This window comes from Paroedura picta, chromosome 1 (genome assembly GCF_049243985.1).
Source record: "Paroedura picta isolate Pp20150507F chromosome 1, Ppicta_v3.0, whole genome shotgun sequence".
Taxonomy (NCBI): domain Eukaryota; kingdom Metazoa; phylum Chordata; class Lepidosauria; order Squamata; family Gekkonidae; genus Paroedura; species Paroedura picta.
Window position 1 is genome coordinate 40870600 of NC_135369.1, and position 23447 is coordinate 40894046.

General features: G+C 44.5%; 1 protein-coding gene across 4 annotated transcripts in view; it reads left to right on the forward strand.

Moving 5' to 3' along the window:
* Window positions 1-23447, forward strand: part of FSHR (follicle stimulating hormone receptor) — a 133042-nt gene that overhangs the window by 35875 nt on the left and 73720 nt on the right. For 3 of the 4 annotated variants that reach the window (XM_077334928.1, XM_077334911.1, XM_077334901.1), the window contains exon 2: window positions 10969-11040. The exons of the other annotated variant lie outside the window; for it this stretch is intronic. In XM_077334928.1, the coding sequence (XP_077191043.1) occupies window positions 10969-11040 (72 nt within the window). The remainder of the gene's footprint in view (window positions 1-10968; window positions 11041-23447) is intronic. 4 annotated transcript variants of the gene reach the window in all.

Genomic DNA, 23447 nt, shown 5'->3' on the forward strand with positions numbered 1-23447 from the left:
TTTGAAGGGACTGTGATTGTGTGTACTGAACCTGAAAATCCACATTGGGCCTTTAGCACAACCCAGCAATTGCATGTATTGAAGGGAATCTGTGTGAAGTGGCTGGCCTTCTGGTACGTGGAGACTGTGGCATCTGAAAAGAGCTTATGATGCAGATTACAAAATGAAATAGTGAACACATGATGGGTGGAGACCCACAGACACAACTCTGATGCTCCTCATGAGTTTATTTCAGAGTGCCTAAACTCAGATTTCAGTATGTTCAGTATATTCAAAGGTTCAAATCACTTTATGCAAAAACATTTTTAAGGTTTTAATTTTAATTTGCTTTAAATTCTGTTAGATTTAAATAGAAAGCAATTATTAATGGCTCAAATAGATCAAAGCTCCAGTACAAACACATATAACTGGCGGGGAAGGAATAGGAGAGGGGATGGGACATACAGCAGTGAAGGTGTTACAAGCTGTCTGAAAGCATTTTAAAACAGAAAACATTCCATTGCTTTTTTTTAAAGGGGGAGAACATGTGAAAGAGGTTTACCTCAATTGTCTTTTCAGTGCCATACCTCTGACCCAACCCACCTCCCTTAGGCTCTCCCCTTAAGTACCACTGGTTCAATATCTGCTTGGATCAAAGTTAAATCCTTTCCTAATTGGCTCAGCTGTTCAGTTTGGTCCATTGGGTTTAATTTGTAGGATTCTGTGGTATACCTGGACCATGAAAATGCCTAGGTTTTACTGAATTACATTAAACCATGTTTCAGGGTTGGGCAGGGAGGGGGGATCGGGGGGCTTTATAATTCACCTAACCCAGTTTGGTCCATAGAGAGAGGTGGAATTTTTCCTTTCTGCATCATTCTAAGTCGAACCATCCTTGCACTGAAACCCATCCAGAAGGATGAACAGAGATGCCGTAGCTGAAGATTATTAATACTGGAGATATGGAAGTTGGAAATGAGTATTAGCATTTGTTAGGACTGGGGCTATGATTTATTTCCTTCCATTGAATTTCAGTCAATGAAAATGGCTAAGATCTAGATTCATTTCTCATGTAATACCACAGATTAGATTTGCCCGAACAACAATCAGAGATTCTGCTGCTCCTGGCATGTATGCAAAGGAAGGAAATGTTGCAGACACAGTAATAAATACGTATTACCAAGTGATGAAGCCTGATGCAGTTTGAAAAGCACACATTTGGCCAAAACTTTTAAAATAGAACATAAAAAGATAAAACAACATTTCTACAGCTGCTGCCCAAGGAATTTTAAAAGTGCTATGTGGAGTTATGCCTATTTAGCAAATGGTCAGCAGGAAAGTTGAGCTTGGGAGATCAGGGCACACCTAATGGTTGACAAGTGGTAGCAGGGTACCCAGGGCCCTAGCTCCCATTTCTTTCCAGTACTCAGAGTGATGGTGGAAAGCAGGAAAAATGAGTGGCTGACATATGGTGGAGGAGTCCTGCTCTTACATGGAGACCCTGTTCCACTGTGCCCTCCGAATCCAGACCTGGAGGGGCTTTTCCTTCTGTCTCTTCAGCTGCTGCCACCATCTGGCTTTTGTGAGAATTGCCTGCTGAAAGGGCCAGGATTTCCAGCTGCCCATACCGCTTTGAGTCCTGGCCTCTCTATTTCCTATAATCAGTGACTAGTTATCACCAGGACAGCTTCCTGTCTTGTGCACCACTGGGGAAGTAGTCACTTGCCAGCCCCTCCCCTTCCTCATGGCACTTCTCATAAAATAGTGCGTCCAAGATGGTGGAAATCAATGTGGTACAGAGAACCACCACCAGCATCAAAAGTTATAAACTATTCATTAGAAAGAAAATGCCGAAAAGCATGCCCTCAGCACAGCAGCAGATTAAGCAGAGGAATCAAACGAAAGGGTAAAATCCAGTCGCCCTGTTTCTCCCTCTATACATACCCTAGCAAATGTGAAATGTAAGGCAGTCTCCTTAGCTTAGAAAGCTACAGATGTTCTAAAGCAGGGGTAGTCAAACTGCGGCCCTCCAGATGTCCGTGGACTACAATTCCCAGGAGCCCCTGCCAGCGAATGCTGGCAGGGGGCTCCTGGGAATTGTAGTCCACGGACATCTGGAGGGCCGCAGTTTGACTACCCCTGTTCTAAAGGGTTTGGATTACATGAAGCCTCTTCTCAGTGCAATAGATGCTTCCAGGTTCTGTCTCCCTCAGCACACAAAAGAGAGAGACATACACCTTCTTACTTGTGGGAAAAAAGCAGATTGGAGCAGAAATTTGACAGGGAAAACCAGACAACAACAAAGAACTGTACCCCCATCTGCCCCTCACACTGTTTTGCTGTAAATAGCATTTCTCCCAGTGATATGGCTACCCAAGTGCCATTATGGTCTCCCAAGATTGGATCTACTTTTACTTTTGACTTTTTAATACTTACTGACCACTTTTCTCCCTAGTGGGTCTCAGCAAGGAAGTTGGATTATAAATTGAATAATAGCATTGTTCTCCCCTCTTTACAACAACAACCCTGTGAGGTAGGTTAATCCCACAGACGGTGTCCAACCCAAGGTCTTCTCTCAGGCAAGGCAGAGTGGGGATTACATTTGGGGTCTCTCAGATCCCAGTTCAACACTCTAACCCATGGGTTGCCAACATTTTATTTAAAGAATGCCTTTTGAGTAATGGAAAACATTCCAGACTACTCCCCTTTTACAAATTAAATTTTGTTTAGTTTTAGAAACAGAGCATGAACTAAGAGGATCACCAGAAAAGAAGATTATCAGCTAAGTGCAGAGGGGCAAAAAACTATGAGATCAAAGCTTGTAAAAGTACAAGTAGAGGAAATAATGTTATTCTCTTTTCCTGGGTCTTCTAAGGGGTGCTTAAGTGACTTGCTGTAGCTAGCAACCTACTGATAGCTTGTGAGCTACCTCTTGGAGCCCCCTGCTCCAAGAGTGTTTACCACACTATGGTATATTTACATCTACTGAGCCAAGAGAAGGAAAATTCTATGAAACTACATAATACTATATGGCGTGAAACTACATAATAAGACCTATTATAGTTGAAATCATGTAGGAAGATAATTTTAAAACGTGTCAGCATGTCCATTGTTTGGCAGTGGTAGTTTGTCAAGAAGTAACAATGTTGTTTGTATGGAATACTTAACACAGAGAGAAAATTTTCAGTAGCATGGCTTCTTAGAGGGTTAACTTAGATGAGAACAAAGGGAGATCCAGGACTGGGTTTTCCTGCTGTTTTCAAACCTTGGTTCAGACTGGGGCTATTTGAAAAGAAGTGCGGGCAATGAACTCTTCCCTGCTGGATTGAAAGATATATCACCTGAGAGGGATGACACCTGGGGGATGACCAGACACCTCATGCTGGTGTCTTGAAAGGCAGATTGAAATGTTCTATATAAATAAAATAAAGCCATCACTACATTACCATCTCCATGGCTGCTACTTTATGCCAGGCCTTCTGGTGGGGCAATTTACCTTCCTCCCCAAACTCCAACATGTCATTCGCTCAGAATGCCCTCCACCAAGCATGTCCCCTTTTGAAAGGGAAGCGGTGATGGGGTTTCCAGTTTCCAACTCTTAAATAATGTGGAATAGGGTGGTATAATGAATAAAATGTTGGATTTTGATTATAGAGAAGACCAAGATTCATAGTCATACTCAGCTGTTGGGCCAATCACCATGTCCCTTTTAATTTTATGCAACCTGACTATATTCCCCATGTACTGGAGCACAGAGTCTTGCCAGTCTGTAGACAGTTGTGGTGTATAATATCAAAATGACTCCAGAAGTGCGTTGGGACAAATATATAAGAAGCCTGCCTCCAACTTCCTTTGGAGCAGAGTGAGAAACAGTCGAGGATAGCGTGTCCCCTACCTGATTGGTCTTCTGAGGGGTGAGTGTCCTCCCCCAAGGGCCAATCAGGGAGGTGGAGGCAGTTGGGGCGGGCCACCCCCTGACTGGTGCTCCGGGGCAAGTGACTCCCCAGTGGCCCAATCAGGTAGGTGATGAGTCCCAATTCCTCCCACCATAGTACACTTTCACTTCATTTTTTGGGTGCAGAATGGCCCTAAATATTTGACTAGCTTGTTGGCACAATAGGCTTTTAATCTTCTTTGGTATCATAATTTTCTTGAATTTGTCATAATATTGTTGTGAATCTCTAATCAAAGATCAGAGAAGAATTTTTCCCTCAGAACAGACTGCGTTGTTTCAGCTTCAAAAAGGCCCAACAAAGGGATCCATTAATTTATGCTTTATCTACATTCTACCAGTGCCTTAATATGATCCTTACCCCTGTAGGGGAAAATGGTAGGGTTTGTTTTCCTTTGAGACTGATTGGTGTGCAGGCAAAACTAGGCAAAGGTGGAAGGATTAAAGCCACTCTTCCTTCTTCACATGAGACCAGGCCAAACAGTAGTCATGTGTCACTGCAATTTAGCTTCTGAACTACTTGAAAGAGCCTGCCATGACTCTCTCAGTGTGATGACTCCTTTAAACCTGAGATCTGAGGTGCTGCCATGAAAGATACATGTTTTGTTGATATGAGTACTTTCTCTATAAAATCCCCATTGGTACTGATGCAGCTACTCAAGAGTAAGTATTTTCAAAACTAGAATCATGATCTCTAATGATATCTACCAGGGAACGTTTTCCACACTTCAGTCCACAAACCTGCTTAGATATGGAGAAGCAAAAGTAAATGGGATTTGGGAAAGGGAAGTTGGTTTTAAAAGTTACTATTAGGAAAGAGATCTGTGCTCTGAGAAGATAAAAGTGAAGAGTCATCCATCAGGTGAAGCTGCTGAGGCAAAAACTGCAGTAATTCACAAAACAATTAGCTGTCATTCCTATGGAGAAGTAGACTGTGAAAAGTAGTTAGCGATACCATCTTTGTGTTATGATTGGGGTGGGAAGAAAAAGACTAATTTCCTGGGACAAGAGAATGTACAATCAATCCTGCCCATGGGCACTTCATATACCTATTTTCAGCTGTATGATTTACAACTGACTAACTTTAACTCCATGAGGCAAGAAGTTTTTAACTTTCTTTAGGATATGATGAGCTATGTCTGAATCTCTCACATCTTTATCCCACCCTTCCCACCCTTCCCACCCTTCCCACCCTTCCCCCAAAGAGCTCATAGTGAGATACATTCTTCTCCTAGCTTGTATTTTATCCTCATAAAACCCCTCTGAGAAAATTCCATCCCAAATCTCACATATGTAACCTGCTACGAGCCTTACTGGGAGTGGCAGGTAAAAATAATAATAATAATAATAACAACAACAACTGTGTGTATCAGGATTTATATATAGTGTAGTGAGCTACAAAACCCACAAAAAGGTGGATTTTGTAGCTCACTACACTACACTATACATCCCCCTTCAAGGATCGCTGCCTTGTTGTGGCAAGGGGGCTTGCGTAGTTCAGTGAAGCTATGAGCTATGCCGTGCAGGGCCACCCAAGACGGACAGGTCATAGCTGAGAGCTCTGACAAAAGGTGATCCACTGGAGAAGGCAATGGCAAACCACTCCAGTATCTTTGCCATGAAAACTCTATGGACAGTTCCAATAGGCATAACGATATGACGCTGGAAGATGAGCCCCTCAGGTCGGAAGGTGTCCAATATGCTACTGGGGATGAGCAGACGGCTAGTACGAGTAGCGCCAGAATGAATGAAGCGGCTGGGCCAAAGCCGAAAGGACGCTCAGTTGTGGAAGTAACTGGTGGCGAAAAGACAGTCCGATGCTGTAAAGATTTTTATTCCATAGGAACCTGGAACGTCAGATCCATGAATCAAGGCAAGCTGGACGTGGTTAAACAATAAATGAGAAGACTGAACATCGACATTTTAGGAATCAGTGAACTAAAATGGACAGGAATGGGTGAATTTAATTCAGATGACCATCAGGTATACTACTGTGGACAAGAATCTCGCAGAAGAAATGGAGTAGCATTCATAATCAATAAGAGAGTAGGAAAAGCAGTCTTGGGATACAATCCCCAAAATGACAGAATGATCTCAGTTCGAATCCAAGGCAAACCATTCAACATCACAGTGATCCAGGTCTACGCCCCAACCACTGCTGCTGAAGAGGATGAAGTTGATCAGTTCTATGAAGCCCTACAACACCTTCTAGAAGCAACGCCCAAAAATGATGTGCTTATCATCATGGGGGATTGGAATGCTAAAGTAGGAAGCCAAAAGATAACCGGGATAACAGGCAAGTTTGGCCTTGGAGTACAAAATGAAGCAGGGCACAGGCTGGTAGAATTTTGTCAAGAGAATACAATGGTCATAGCAAACACTCTTTTCCAGCAACCCAAGAGACGACTCTACACATGGACATCACCAGACGGTCAACACAGAAATCAGATTGACTATGTGCTCTGCAGCCAAAGATGGAAAAGTTCTATCCAGTCAATAAAAACAAGACCAGGAGCTGATTGTGGTTCAGATCATGAGCTTCTTGTTGCAAAATTTAGGCTTAAATTGAAGAAAGTAGGGAAAAGCACTAGGCCACTCAGGTATGAACTAAATCATATCCCTGACGAATACACAGTGGAGGTGACAAATAGATTTAAGGAATTAGATCTGATAGACAGAGTGCCTGAAGAACTATGGACGGAGGTTCGCAACATTGTACAAGAGGTAGCAACTAAAACCATCCCAAAGAAAAAGAAATGCAAGAAATCAAAATGGCTGTCTGAGGAAGCTTTACAAATAGCTAAGGAAAGAAGGGAAGTGAAAGGCAAGGGAGAAAGAGAAAGATACACCCAATTGAATGCAGAATTCCAGAGAAAAGCTAGAAGAGATAAGAATGCCTTCTTAAATGAACAGTGCAAACAAATAGAAGAAAACAATAGAATGGGGAGGACCAGAGATCTTTTCAAGAAAATTGGAGATATGAAGAGAACGTTTCATGCAAAGATGGGTATGATAAGGGACCAAAATGGTAGGGACCTCACAGAAGCAGAAGAGATCAAACAAAGGTGGCAAAATTATACAGAAGAACTATACAAGAGCGAGCTTAACATCCCTGATGACCACAATGGGGTAGTTACTGACCTGGAGCCAGACATCCTGGAATGTGAAGTCAAATGTGCCTTAGGAAGTCTGAGCAACAATAAAGCTAGTGGTAGTGACAGCATTCCAGTTGAACTATTCAAAATCTTAAAGGACGATGCAGTAAAAGTGCTACACTCAATATGCCAGCAAATTTGGAAAACTCAACAATGGCCACAGGATTGGAAAAGGTCAGTTTACATTCCAATCCCAAAGAAGGGCAATGCCAAAGAATGTTCAAACTACCGCACCATCGCACTAATTTCTCATGCTAGCAAAGTTATGCTCAAAATCCTACAAGCTAGGCTCCAGCAATATGTGGACCGCGAACTTCCAGAAGTACAGGCAGGATTTCGAAGAGGCAGAGGAACTAGAGATCAAATTGCCAACATACGCTGGATCATGGAGAAAGCTAGGGAGTACCAGAAGAACGTCTACTTCTGCTTCATTGACTATGCTAAAGCCTTTGATTGTGTGGAGCACAACAAATTGTGGCAAGTTCTTAAAGAGATGGGAATACCAGAGCATCTTATTTGTCTCTTGAGAAATTTATATGCAGGTCAAGAAGCAACAGTGAGAACTGAACATGGAATCACTGACTGGTTCAAAATTGAGAAAGGAGTTCGGCAAGGCTGTATACTGTCGCCTTGCCTATTTAACTTGTATGCAGAGCACATCATGAGAAATGCGGGATTAGAGGAGTCACAAATTGGGATCAAGATTGCAGGGAGAAATATCAACAACCTCAGATATGCAGATGATACCACTCTAATGGCAGAAAGTGAAGAGGAACTAAAGAGCCTGTTGATGCGGGTGAAGGAGGAGAGTGCCAAAGTTGGCTTGAAACTCAACATCAAGAAAACAAAGATCATGGCATCCGGCCCTCTCAATTCCTGGCAAATAGAAGGGGAAGAAATGGAGATAGTGACAGATTTTATTTTCCTGGGCTCCAAGATCACTGCAGATGGGGACTGCAGCAAAGAAATTAAAAGACGCTTGCTCCTGGGGAGGAAAGCTATGGCAAATCTAGACAGCATCCTAAAAAGCAGAGACATCACCCTGCCAACAAAAGTGCGTTTAGTCAAGGCTATGGTCTTCCCAGTTGCAATGTATGGCTGCGAAAGTTGGACCATAAGGAAGGCCGAGCGTCAAAGAATTGAGGCTTTTGAACTCTGGTGCTGGAGAAGACTCTTGCGAGTCCCTTGGACTGCAAGGCGAACAAACCAGTCAGTCCTAGAGGAGATCAGCCCTGACTGCTCTTTAGAAGGCCAGATCCTGAAGATGAAACTCAAATATTTTGGCCACCTCATGAGAAGGAAGGACTCCCTGGAGAAGAGCCTAATGCTGGGAGAGATCGAGGGCAAAAGAAGAAGGGGACGACAGAGAATGAGGTGGATGGATGGAGTCACTGAAGCAGTAGGTGCAAACTTAAATGGACTCCGGGGAATGGTAGAGGACAGGAAGGCCTGGAGGATCATTGTCCATGGGGTCGCGATGGGTCGGACACGACTTCGCACATAACAACAACAACAACACACTATACATAAATCCTTGATTTGGTATGAATCATAAAAATCTCCCTTTCAGATAACATAGTGACCAAGCATATTGGGAAGATCTGTGTGGACATAAGTTACAACAGCTGAAGAGGGCTAATGTGACTGGCTCAAAGAGACCAGTGAGCTTCATGGCTAACTGGGAATTTGAAACTCAGATTTCTTAATCCTCTTCAACCAATATACTAAGCTGAACTACCTCAAAACTGGTATACAAGATGAAGTCAGGTCACATTCTCACACAATGTTAAATTTTTGAGCATGAGAGCCAGCATGGTGTCAAGATTAAGCATGGCAGCCTCAAATCTGGAGAACTAGGTTCAGTTCCCCACTCCTCCATGTGCAGTAAGCTATGTGACCTTGGGATCATCACAGTACTATTGGAACTGTACTTGAAAAGCAGTTCTCCCATAGCTCTCTCAGCCCCACCTACCCCACAGGGTGTCTGTTGTGGGGAAGTTGATTGTAAGCTTCTTTGAGATTCTTTTGGGTAGCGAAAAGCAGGGTATAAAAACCAACTCTTCTTGGCACGGCCCAGTACAATTTGTGTGTTGTTTGGATTGCACACAAAAAATCAAAATGAATTACAGATCATGATTTACAGAATGTACTAACACATTTTGGATTCCTACATGGCTTTTGGTTGATTGGTTGGTTGGTTTTGCTTGAACCTATGAACATCATTGGTGCAGAACATAATGAAGGAAATTTAAATGTACATAATACAGGTTATTTGAGTCATCAAATTGATAACTTTCATATTCCTCTGAACCACTATCTTCTACTAATTGCTATGAGAGAAGGTATAGTCTCTAATGCTGCCTCATAAAGGTTACGCCTTTCCTGCAGAGAGAATAATGGGAAATGATAAATATAACTAGTTGTGCAAAAAAGGAACCTTTTGACCAGCAGTATCGAAATGTGGGAGCATGACTGAAATTAGCACTTTAAGCATCTTCTGCAAATGGTCTCCTTTTCTGGCATACTTCAAGATCGGAAAATAGTTGTGCATATAAACATTGTATTAGATTGCATTCTTTTTTTTAAAAGATGCTTTTTGCAATTGTCAAGCAATTACAAGGTGCACTCTAAGGAGAAACGTAGAGCAGTTCCTCAGTGGATCAGTCTTCCTCAGTAGGTGGTGGGCTTTCCTTCTTCTGAGGTTTGTAAGCAGAAACTAGATGGCTACCTGACAGCAATGCTGATTCCCAATTGTGAGAGGGAGGGAGGGAAGAGATGAATCAGTGCTCTGCTCTTGTGGCCCTTTCTTTATATGCCCAAGGCAATGCCAGTCACCACTTTGGGCTCACTTTGGGCTATGAATTTCCAGCATTGTGCAGGTGGGCTGGACTAGATGAACAATGAGGTACCTTCCATCACGAAGTTTCCAAATACAAATGAATTGCCTTTTTGGAAGATTCAAGATCCAGTTCATTTTCTCTTCTGTTTTCACAAATGGCCAACCAATGGCCTCTTCGAAGCTCACAAGTGGAAAATGATGGGTGATGCCTATCTCCTGATGTTTGTTAATCAGAAGTCCATTGGCTGTGCAATAGGAATGTTGTACTAATGAATTCTGGAAGCTATGTGTTTTGGGAGGAATTTTTTCAAGTTTTGTTCATGTTGGTCTGGCAAGGTCCGTGTCCATTGATTGTTGTTGTTGTTAGGTGCGAAGTCATGTCCGACCCATCGCGACCCCATGGACAATGATCCTCCAGGCCTTCCTGTCCTCTGCCATTCCCCAGAGTCCATATAAGTTTGCACCGATTGCTTCAGCCACCTCATTCCCTGTCGTCCCCTTCTTCTTTTGCCCTCAATATCTCCCAGCATTAGACACTTCTCCAGGGAGTCCTTTCTTCTCATGAGGTGGCCAAAGTATTTGAGTTTCATCTTCAGGATCTGGCCTTCTAAGGAGTAGTCAGGGCTGATCTCCTCTAGGACTGACCAGTTTGTTCACCTTGTAGTCCAAGGGACTCGCAAGAGTCTTCTCCAGCACCAGAGTTCAAAAGCCTCAATTCTTTGATGGGGTGATATTAATGACATTAACATGAATGATGCAATAAGCAACTTGATTTGTTTCTGCACGGCAGGCCTGCCTTCCTGTTTTCTTACAGCTTGACATTTGCCGATATTCTTATTGACCCATATTCTTCAAAATCTCAACTCTCAGGTTCAGAACGAAGCCTCAAACAGAGCCAACTTCATGCAAAAGAGGCTGATCAACAGCACGGTGTATTGACTTTATTTCAAGTGTAGTAATTTTCTTGACACAGGCTCGCAAAACAGTGAATTCCACTGATGATGTAATACATAAATAATCCATGTGTTTTCTTGTGCTTTCAGGGTCTTTTTCCTCACCAAAATAAAAGTCATCCCAAAAGGAGCTTTCTCAGGATTTGACAAAGTTGAAAAAATGTACGTATTTCCATATTTTGTGTGTCTGTTTTACACAACGTTTTATTAAACCTGTTGCCTTGGCGGCTCTTTTCTTCTCATTCCTAACCCTTCACTCTGCTTTAACTGAGCTATCGACTCACCAGACTGATAAGACCATGTTCTTCATCTGGTTAAGGATCTGTGAAAAACTGGAAGAGAAAGAGAGAAGGGGGGGTGTTCATTACGCACGCACATCTTACTGCAGATGTTCAGAGCAGTAAGCCTTTAATCTTGACTTTGAATTCTGTGCTTGCCTTATGCACCATTCTTTTTTCTCCAGTGTATTTATTCTGTGGCTACAATTTTTTAAAAATATTCACTTTTCTAAATCAGGGTGTAACATCACTTGCGAAATGTGGGAGGTGGTGTCCAAAGGTTTCATTTGTGTGTTTTTTTAATTAACACAATTGCCCTATTTTTAATTAACACAATTGCCCACAATTGCACAGTAAACTCCAGCAAGCGCTTTCCATTTAAATTCTGTTGGTTCAGGTTTTGTTCATGCATTTTAGTTGGTTGAATGAAAAGGAAGATAGAAGAATGCAGGCAAAGGGGGGAAACTGATGTTGAAATTAACAAGACTTATTTTTAACTGACAAGCAGTTGCAAATCCTCGTTTTCCATATTGCCAAGAATAGGGGATTCTCTGCTGTGTTACCTTACCTGACTGCTACCTCTTTGTGCGCTTGAAGGCAGAGGGAGAGGCAGTTGGGGATGGCATGTCCCCTACCTGATTGGTCTTCTGAGGGGTGAGTGCCCTCCCCCAAGGGCCAATCAGGGAGGTGGAGGCAGTTGGGGTGGGCCACCCCCTGACTGGTGCTCCTGGGCAAGTGACTCCCCAACAGCCTCCTCTCTGATTCCCCTTTCAAGTCAATGTCTGCAGGGACCTAAACCTCACACAGAACTTTTAAAACACACACACAGTTTAATTTTTTTATTTAGCTGTCCAAGACTAGCAATAGTTTCATATTATAGAGACTCATGTTGTAAAAAATAAAAATTAAAACTAATGAGGGGTAAATGGAGCTTGTTCAGTGATAAAGGGGGGAGGGTGGTGGAAGGTGCACAGTGGGTTGAATGACCTTGATATGGGCTGGGGGCAGGAAATGGGCAGGAGGGGGAAATCCAAGTGAATCAGTAATCCTTTGAATTACCTTTGGTTTGGAAGTAGAACAAGTGGGAAATCAGCACAAAAGTACTCTCAGAAATTCCAGGAAAACAGTGACCAGAAAGCAAACTGAGTGCTTAAGAGAGGAAAATCTGTACAGAATGACAAAAAAAATTTGATGACTTATACAATGAAAGTGAGGGGAAATGCCCTGCATAATAAGCCAGAGAGAGAAACTAGTGTGCCAAAGTAATGTTGTACATCTGTATAAAATGTTTTGGATGAGGAGAGTAGTACACATTCAAAAAGTGAAAGGAAGAAGTAATTATCATAAAAGGTATACAACAATAAGAGCTATGTGAATCAGCTTTTGGGAAGTGAGTTACTTTCCTGTTTCCCTACAACATCATGGTGCATTCATGCAAGTTTCCCCAGCATTTCTCTGCTCTTTTTGCTTCCGAGTTTTGGGAAGCATCAAAGGGAAATCTGGATGGCTGCTGTATGGGTGGGAAAATTTGGATTTTTCCAAATAATGTGGCAGCCATTTTCCTATGTGCCTGTCCCCTGGCAACCATTATCTCCTCCTGCAAACTTTGGGGCTTTTCATTTTTATTTTTTAAAAGGCACTAAAACATTATATCACTATGCCCTTGTCTTGCTAGGTGGAGCGGTTTCTCTGAATTCATGGCTTTCCTCTTTTAAAAGAGGAAGTCCCTTACCTTTTCCTTCAAAGAGATATAAGGAAGGGATATTTGCAAGGGAAGTCTTAATTTCTTTTCTTTTTTAAATGCAACCTGGGAATGAAGTACAACAGTATACTGATATAATAGTATTCTAGTGCCAATTTTTTGTGAAAGTCATTAATGCCCTGGTGGCCTGGGATGTGCGATGGCCAGTTCTGGGGAAACCTGCCATGTGGAAGCCCTGCGGCAGCTGCACTATTCATTCATTCATTCATTCATTCATTCATTCATTCATTCATTCATTCATTCATTCCATTTATATTTTGACTTATATACCGCCATTCTCAAAGACTCACAACGGTTTACAATAAAATAATAAAATAGAAGAATAAAACTACCCAATCCACAAAATCCCAATACATTTAAAGATGGATGTTCTATGGAGTTAATCCTCTGTCTCTCCTCCCTTGCTGAGCAGCAGTCAGAGTTCATTCCTTAGGAGTGAGGGTCTTGTTCTAATTCTGGGGGATCCGCAAGCACACCGGCAATGTGGAAACCAGAGAATCCTGTCCCTGTAGGGAAGATGCCCCAGACAAGTTTTGTTGTTATCTAAGGGGGGGAGGGGGAGACAGAAGTAAATCTTGATTCCAGCAGATTGTTGGGTGACAATAGATGCTTCCTCTGATCCTTTGTTATGATAATTTCCAGAACCAGACACAAAGTGACAGGCTGGGCAACAATTATTGCATTTGATTTGCATGATCAGAAAAGTTTGCATATTAGGAAAAGGGGACTGCTGGGACTTTAGGAATGTGAATATAGCGACCCTATCTTAAGCACCCAGATTGAAGGGAAAAGAGGAAGGTGGGACTGGATGTGTTTTACCCAGTAACATAACCTCTAACCTTTTACAGGTATGAAAGGAAACATCTTTGAAATACCCCTGTTCTTTTATCAAGGATTACTGTCAGCATTGGAAAACTTTTTCTACTGTACTTGTTTATGTTATAGTAGCTTGGCCTCTACAGAATTGAAAACCAAGAAGGGGGTAGTGATTTTGGTTAGTGATGCAAGAAAACATAATTGTTCCAAAATGAAGAGTTCAAAACAAACTGCAGCAGTTGCACAGTGTGACATGAAAGCTGCATACCATGGCAGGCTTTACTGTGCATGCATTAACACTCGTGATAAGAGGCATCCAGTTCCCCCTTGCCCCACAATGGTGTCACTTTTACAATACCTGAAGAATGACAATCCTACAATGCACACTACCAACATTGATGTGACGTAACAAAGCTAGTCCCTGACCTGGATGGTCCAAATCTTGAAAACTAAGCAGGATCAGCAGCCCTGATTAGTTCTTGGATGGGACGCCACCAAGGAACAAAACCAAAAAGGGAACCAAAGTACAACCTAACTAGGCAAGTCAGGAAGCTGAGGTTGAGCGATAAGAAAAATTTAAAATACAAATATTTATTACAATGAAGGGCACATGGTAAAAATTGAAATCATCAATAAATCACAGTTATATGTACACTGGTGGGAGGAGTTGCGACTCATCGCCTACCTGATTGAGCTGCTGGGGAGTCACTTGCCCCGGAGCACCAGTCAGGGGGTGGCCCGCCCTAACTGCCTCCACCTCCCTGATTGGCCCTTGGGGGAGGGCACTCACCCCTCAGAAGACCAATCAGGTAGGGGACATTCTATCCCCAACTGCCTCTCTCTCTGCCTTCCAGCGCACAAAGAGGTAGCAGTCAGGTAAGGCACCAGATGCAGGCAGGGTTACCTGGGTGGGTGGGAGGCTGGTAAGGAGCAACCACCTGAGATGTTAGAGCCCACTGTATTTTTTATACAACAGGCTATTCTGCTAGTACACTGTATAATATTTTAGACTGCCAAAGAAGTAAAGGGTTACTATTAGAGGCAAGCAAATCACCTCTGGATGTCTCTTGCCTTGAAAACACCATGAGGTGGTGCTATGAAATGGCTGCACCATGATGGCACTCTCTACCACCCACAGCAAAAGTAGTGTTGAATCTTGGTTAGAGTGCAAGACCAAGGTTCAGATCCCCACTGTGCCACGGAAGCTAACTGGGTGACCTGGGATTAATCACTCTCAGAGGCTTGTTATTGGGCAGGATTGCCAGGACTCCACTGGCTCCTGGTGTGTGTGTGGGGGGGGGGGGGGTGGATTGAGTTGCCAAATCCAGTTGGGGAAACTCCTGGGGATTTGGGGATGAGGCCTAGGAAGGACAGGGGCTTCAATGGGATAGATTGCCATAGAATTAATTCTTCGATATCCATTTTCTCCAGGGAAATGGATCTCTGTGGTCTGGAGCTGAGCTGTAATTCCAGGGGATCCCGAGGTCCCACCTGAGGGCTGGCATCTGTATTGTTGGGAGATGAGGAGAGAACAATGTCACAAGCCACCTTGGGTACCACTGAGGAGAAATCAGGATATCAATGATTAAATAGATAAATGTTTATTTTAAACAGCAATCCTTTGTACTTTTAGGCTTAGTTTCTGGTGTGTCAGCAAAAACCACTGGCTACCAAAACACCATGTTGGCTCCTTGGAAGTTACAGTGGGCTACCAAGCACACCTGTAGGCAGTTTACTTCACTCTCCCTACCCAGAAAACTAGTGTTCTCTTTTCCTAAGGGAGTCTTTCTCAACCATTTTACCATTCAGAACCCCCTGAAAAACTTTTCAGGCTTCAAGAAACCCAGAAGTGATGCAATGGTGCAGACTATGGTTGGAAGCATAGTTATGTACACAACCACCTCCCCCCCCTCTCCCTCCAGGCCTATCATTGGCCATGGGGGGGGTCAACAGAAACAGATATGGTCATATCACCCAAATAAATGTTTAACAGATATATATACACAAAATTAACTCCCACCATTTGGGAAACCCTTCCGTGGCCATCAAAAAATCTCAGGGTTTCATAAAATCCTGGTTGAGAAAGCCTGTCCTACAGTGTGAAAGCCTAAATGGACTGCGAGAGTCTGAGGTAAAGTGAGAAGTACTGTAGCAATTATTTTTTAAAAACTAGAACTGACTCATTTGAAAATGCAGCAATGTGCCATGGCATCTCTGTGGGGAAACAGTTTATAATGTGGCAGCTATGAAAATAGAGGATGATGAATATGCAAATGAGACCAATCAGCATCTGTGGAGTTCTGCAGATGAGAAGTAGCAATGAAATGTGAAATAGCTCACAAATCAAAAATATCCCCCATAAAACATTCATTGGAAATATTCATGATAATGTAGGGATACAAGCTATATAATCAAGTGATATATTTGCATATAAAAAAGGAGACCCCATGAGTGAAATCCTCTCTCCCTCCCCCACCCTATAGGCTCATGCTAAAAAAAATGATTAAAATCAACTATAGGCTATTTAAAGCAAACGGCTATTAATATTGTGATGCCTCCATGTGGTAAAATGCATTTTGCCTAGAGTATACAAATTAGATACTTCAATACACATACGGCATACTGTGTTTGCACATAGCCGAAATGCTAAAAATTCCCTCAACAGATATATTCGCTGCAGAGGTTTAGTGAATTAAAAATTTCATGACTATGAGAGGGTAGAATGTCCTCAGATAGGCTCTCGAGAACCCACATGCAGTGCCCAGCTACAGCAACCGGAGCTGGATGGAAGCACATATTGCATTGAATTTTGCAATGGAACATGTCTTTCCTTGGCTGGGACTGGGGAGGGATATGTACTAGGAAAAGATCTTGACTAATCTTTTCACTGTGAGGTGGGAGCTACGACTACAAAAATGGTGTTGGGTGTGGCAGTTTGAGAAGATCTTGGTGAAATGTTGCACTTGCATTGAAGCAAGATACACACCTTCTCATTCTTACAGACTGCTGTGTCTGAAAGCCTTTTCCAGCAGTGTGTTTGATAGAACCTTTATTGGATCTGCATGGGTTCAGAGACCAGAGAAACCCGCAAACACTCCCAACTTATATACAAAAGCCCCACAACAGATCTTCCAACCAGTGCATGTGTTGGTCAATTACTGTGGAGGCCTCAGACCTCAAGCTCAGTCCTCAATAGAACTACAGACACAACAGACTATATAAGTACTCACTATTTTCAGGAGTAGCCATGTGCTGCTTTTTCATCTGACACAGGAGAAGATAGGCCAAGTTTGCCAAGGCATCTTCTGCACTAGGCTTTTTATCCCCATAGACCCTAAATTTAAAAGAACTCATCTACACCTTATTTGATTTCCATTTTGACATTTAGCACTTTAAATTTTCCCTCTGAAACATCTGTGATTGAACCGCGGTGACACTACCTTTCCCCCACGATATCCAGGAGCAGACATAACTTGCTACATTTGAGAAAAACACTCCAAAAGCCCCAGTATTAAGTGTAGATCTCTGCATTTTGCCTGATTAACTTCCTTCCCCTCCTCCGCGCCTCCAACAGTAACATAATGCATTAGTCTGCCACTGATTGGTCAGGCCCCAGTTCAAAGACTGCCTGGTTTCCAGTTGCCGTTCCCTCGCAAGACTTATTTTTGCCCTCATTTCTAAAGTAACTGGGCTCCAAGTCCACATGTCTATGTGTCAAGATTTGCCTTTTGGATTGTCAGCCCCCCCCTTGTTCTCCCACCCCCTTATTCCCTCCGGAAAAGAAAAATAAATAAGCAGCCTGCTTCGGCTGTAGAGGAGACACACGGCAGGCTTGTGCTTATGCAATGCCAGCGGAAGCTCTGCAACTACTGTTCCTCTCTTCCCTCTTAGCTTCCCTGATCAAGCAGGAAGGAGAGAGCAGCCACACAGTTCAGTGTAGAAGGTAAAGTCTGTTTCAATTCAGGGAAAACAAAGTCGGAAGACCCAGGTTCCGATCAATATGAATTCAGCAGGATCGACTATTGGGGGGAGGAGTGCAGAACCATCAAGGACTTTTGTCTCTCACTTGTGATTTTTTTTAAATGGCCATCAGGCTGACAGCATGATATTTCTTCCTGAGGAAACCTGGATGTAATGTCAGTCCTCTCTAGAATTTTACCATGGACTTTCCAGCAATTCTTAGACGAGTGAGTGAGTGAGTGAGTGAGTGAAAGTAATGGTGATGGGCTCCTAGGATGAAGGCCTGGTAGAAAAATAGGTGTGTATACATTACTTGTTTACTTCTTCCCTATTCACTAGGGAAAGTTTCCTCATACCTGTTCTGGTAAATGTGCATTTTTGCCTTTTGGAAAGTATCTTTTTAAAAAGTTGGTTGCTAGAGCTGTTATGCTTTGGGGTGTGCATACCTCCCAAGTCTCTCGTGCTTTCTTCTCTGAATGAGGTACAGATGCATCTTGTCTTGGCGACCGCATGACTGTTGATTCATTCGCTTGAACATTTAAAGACCTCATGCTGTGCACAGCCGGCCATTTCACATGCTGCGGATGCTAAGGTATATTTTGAACCATGATAGCATATTGTCAGATAATTATATTTTTCTAATGTATCCATAAGAAGGGTACAAACACCATTTTGGTTTCTAAATCAGTGGAGAACAGGATGCTGTGGAGTAAATTACTACAGCATACTCTAGACTAGACTACGAAGATGATAGAGATTTATAAACTCTGCATGGTGCATAGAAGTAGGGGGGCAAGTGATTAGAACTTAGTATCTATCAAGAACATTGATGGACAGTATAACCCAAAGACAAAACAAAACATCTCTTCGTGCAATGCATATTTAGCTTATGGAATTCACTGTCACAGTATGCAGTGATGAACATTAACTTGTGTATAAAATGCTATCTGGTTGCAGCTGGCTTACAGCGACCCTAGCAAGGGGCTTTCAAGGCAAGTGAGAAGCAGGGGTGGTTTGCCATTGCTTTCCTCTGCAGAGCCTTCCTTGTTGATCTCCCATCCAATTACTGACTCAGCTCAGCTTTCAAGATCTGATTAGATCAAGTCATACTGTGCTGCCCTATCCGGCCACACAAAGCAGCAGCTGGGAGGAAGGTGCCTTGGCCAGGTTGCCAAGCCTCAATCACAAATTGCAGAGGAGAGTCAGAGTGCAGTTGCTGTGGCAGCCCAAGTCTGAGTGAGAATGGGAGGAGGAGTCCAGGGACAAGCCGAAGTCAGAAACTGGGGAAGCAGAGTCCGTAGCCAAAACAAGAGTCCAGATACCAGGGGCGTAGTCCAAAAGCCGTTTGCAGGAGTCAGAGAAATTGGAGGTCAGTTCAAGCAGAGCTTCACTGGAGCAGTGGTGAGTCACGAACTGGAGTCACAGCAACAGGAGAGTTTCTGCAAAGATTGCACCCATGCCGAGGAGCTGTTTCTGCAATGCCTAAAAGCAGTCTAGCTAAGGAGAATCAGCTGTACCTGGGAAATCACTCATTGTCCCTAGAAACATCCTCAGCTGGGCCCCATCTATATTGACAGCAAACCTGAAGCAGGACACTTCTCCACCCCTTCATGAAATCCAATCTCCCGGGCTGCCTCCTGCATTCAGGTAAGCTGTCTGGGCTGGTGTGCGGTACTGGTAAGGTCAGGGTTGAGTCTGGGGGAAAAGACTATCTTGTCTCTGTTACCCTCTGCTGGACTCTCTGTGAAAACAGAGAACTCTCTCTCTTCTTCCTGTTCTGACAGCCAGGAAGGCAGCACTGCCAGTTAATTCATGGCACTTAGCTCTGGTTGCTGTGGCAAGGCCTTGCAGGCTAGAGGCAATGATGGGGGTGTGAAAGCATCCCTCCAGCCCCCCCCCCCAAGAGGGAGGGGCTGGAAATTGCAAGTGGAAGTCCCAAACCAGTTCAGGAGCATGTACCCCACTAGCGAGCTCCCAAGTTGGTTCTTCTGGTCTGTAACCTTCCCAATTGATCAGGTACTGCAGCATTCTCCAACGGATCTGGGAATCCGGTGTCTGTCGGACCTGGTATTCTTTGTTCCCCTCGATGGACACAGGATCCAGAGTGCTCTGCAGGACCTAATGCCTCCTGGCAGTTCTCTAAATGGATTGATCAGTGACTAGCATGATAGAATGCTGATTGCCATTGATGAGATGGTTCCCCAACATCCTCTTTGCCCCCATCTTAAGCAGGCCCCCTGGTATACTGAGGAGCATCGTGAGAAGAAACAAAAACTGAGATGACACCCAGCTTTTCCTCCTGATGGATGGCTGCCCTGATTCTCCCCCTGAAGCCTTAGCCAGGTTTCTGGGGGAAAGTGATGAGGTAGCTCAAGCAGAATCGTCTAAATGCTTCAAAGATGGAGGTCCTATAGTTGGGCAGGAAGGGTCCAATCGATGAAGTGCATTTACCCAACCTGGGCAGGGTGCAGCTATTGATAGCTCACTCTGCTATGAACCTGGGCATGATCCTCAATGCCTCCCTTTCTATGGAGGCACAAATCATGAGATTAGTTTGGGTGTAGCACACTTGCTGCGGCCTCCGGACCTGCTCCCACCCCTAGCCCCCAAGCAACAGGACCCAGGTGCAGCCAATCAATTAGTGCAGCCAGCCTTATGGCCTTTAAGGCTGTCAGAACAGAGATCGGCATGATCTAAGCTCTGACCCAGAGGAGCAGCCAGGACCTAGCCATAGGAATGGACTGGTGCCTCCACCAGACCCAACCTCAACCCTGCCTGCACCACAGGACAGCCCAGACAGTTCACCAGAATGCAGAAGGCAGTGAAGAAGGTCAGACTTCACAGAATGTAGAAGAAGTTCCTGGCCCACTGTCAAACTAGATGGGGCCCAGCTGGGGCCGCTTCGAGGGACGAAGATTGATTTCCCAGGTGCAGCCAATTAACCACTTCACCTGGCTGCACTTAGGCAAGGCAGGAAAAGCTCCTCAGTGTGGGTGCAATCTATGCAAAAACCCTCCTGTCAGTCTGATTGCCTGTTCCTGTCCCACCCTCGCTACAGCAAAGCTCTGCCAGTTTAATCCCCGGTTTCTGACTCCTGCTTGTGGCTCCTGGATAACGACTCTGGTAAACGGACTGGCTTTGATTCCTGACTTGGCTTTACTGGTACCTCGACCCCTGCCGGCTCCTTTGACTCTCTCTTTTCAGCTCTCCCTTGGATTTTGGTTGCCTCAAATCAGACATCTACCAAATCGTGGTTAGAGGTTAATATTATTGTGAAATGTAGTAATTCTTATTGCCTTCAGTTCTGGTATCCACTCATATCGTTGTTCTGATGTTAATGATGTTATACTATGAATTACACTGTAATTTTCCTATGTTTTGTGTAAACCACCCTGAGCCTCAAGGGAGGGTGGCATAAAACATAATCAATTGATCAATTTAAGGTCTTTATTGTGACTCCAGCATGGTAACAGAACTGAATGAAAAAACTCACAAGGCCTAGAAAAGATCATCCTACTGGTGCACGCTATTGGTTAGTTTTACTTTAAACTGACTGGATCTGGCAGATGGGATCTAGCTGCACATTGGTCAGTTACAGTTCAGGTTTATAATCCTGCCTCAGACCTCAAGCTTGGTCCTTGGCAGAACAACAGACGCAACACCCTGCTTCCAAGAACTGATGAGACTGGGCTTAATATCCAGGTCAGGGTGGACACTGACTTTAAAGGGGGATTAAGCCAATTAGCTGTGGAGAAGTGCAAGTATCCACATGGGCTAAATCAGGGGGAGTCAAACTGCGGCCCTCCAGATGTCCATAGACTACAGTTCCTATGATTCCTTGCCAGCATTTGCTCATGGGAATTGTAGTGCATGGACATCTGGAGGGCTGCAGTTTGACTACCACTGGGCTAAATGAATCCTCTAGGCTTAGAGGCTGGCTACTTCTAAATACCAGCTTCAAAGATGTAACAATGATAAGGTGACCAGATTGTCCCACTTTTGGAGGGACATTTGGGGGCACCTGGCAAATTGTATTTATGTTGAAATTTAAATATATATATTACAATACAATTTTCGCGTTCCATGTGTTCTATGAAAATTTTTGTTCTCCATATAGACCAAATTTTTTATCATGAACCCGCCCCCCCCCCCGGTCAATGGTGTCCCGCTTTACCAATGTTACAATCTGGTCACCTTAAACTATGAGGGAAGGCTGGTGCTTTTGTGCCTTACTGCGAACTTCCCAGGGAATGTACAAAAAAAAAGGGGGGGGGCACAGCCCCAAAATAGGTTGAGCAGAAACAATATAAAAATAAATTAAACAAAATAAATCAATTTGTTATATGGTGCCCATAAAATACAAATTTAAAACTTTAGACCTGTCGGGAACCCGCTTGCTAACTGAAAAACAGGGTGCCCCTTTGAAGAAAACGTCACGCCAGGCCTGGTGAACGATACAACAGGAACAAGCTTTATTTCAGCAACGTGGAGTCCGCTGGTATGGAGTAAGAGCTTCCACCGAACTCCAGGTGGAAGCTCCCTTTTATACAAAACCCACCTCCTTAGGCTGTATTGCCCCACCCAGTACTTGCGGAGGGAACATGCTGATACAATCATGACTCATGCACATATGCGAGGTTTTCCGGGGTTCCTGATGGCCCATTTTCCTGGAACAAAGGGCCATCTCCGGGCCCTTGTCAAAAGGTGGAGGGGGACATTGAGGTTCTTTAGCGGCCATTGCCACCTCAACGATCGGGTGGGGCGCCCAGCTGCCGGCTTGCCTATGATCACCATGCCCTACCTCCGTGATCGCGGGCGCCTCTGATGGCGGGGTTCGGTCCCGTTCCCAAGCCACCAAGGACCGAACCACGACATTCTGCCCCCCCGAAGGTCCATTCTCCAACCCCCCGGGGCGGCCAGGATACCGCTTGTGGAAACGTTCAGTGAGTCGGGGCGCAAGGACGTCCGCTGCCCAGACCCATTCCCGGTCCCCCAAAGCAAAGTCCTTCCATTCCACGAGGTACTGCAACTTCCCCCTGTGGAGTCTAGAGTCCAGGATATCCGCCACCTCGTGGTGCTCCCCCCCCGGCAGGACCTCGGGCGCTGGCGGGGAAAACACGGGGTGCCAAACGTCACCGTCCGGAGTTTTTTTTAGAAGGCTCACGTGAAAGACGGGATGGATGTGCCGGAGGTTCTTGGGGAGCTTGAGCTTGACCGAAACTTGAAACGTTGATCGGGGCCAAGACCTCGAAAGGCCCCAAAAACCGAGGGCCTAGCTTCTTGCTGGGCAAATTCAACTGTAGGTTCCGGGTGGAAAGGTAAACTCGATCCCCCGGTCGGATCTCCTCAGCTGGTCGTCTCTTCCGGTCGGCGTCCTCTTTCTGCGCTGCCTTGACTTTGTGGAGCTGCTCCTGCAGCGACTTCCAGCAGCTCCCGGCACGCTTCCCCCACTCGCGAAGGTCGGCCGATTCCCGGGCGGGGACCTCTCCAAGCTCCGGGAAGTGTCTCAGGTCTGTCCCGTAGACGACGGCAAAAGGCGACATCTCCGTGCTGCTGTGGTCTGCGTTGTTGTACGCGAACTCGGCCAGGGGGAGCAGGGGCACCCAGGTGTCTTGATGATAGGAACCGAAACACCGCAAGTACTGCTCCAGTACTTGATTAACCCGCTCGGTCTGCCCGTCCGTCTGGGGGTGGTAAGCGGAGCTCAGCCCTTGCTCGATGTCTAACAGGCGCAGGAAAGCTTGCCAAAACCG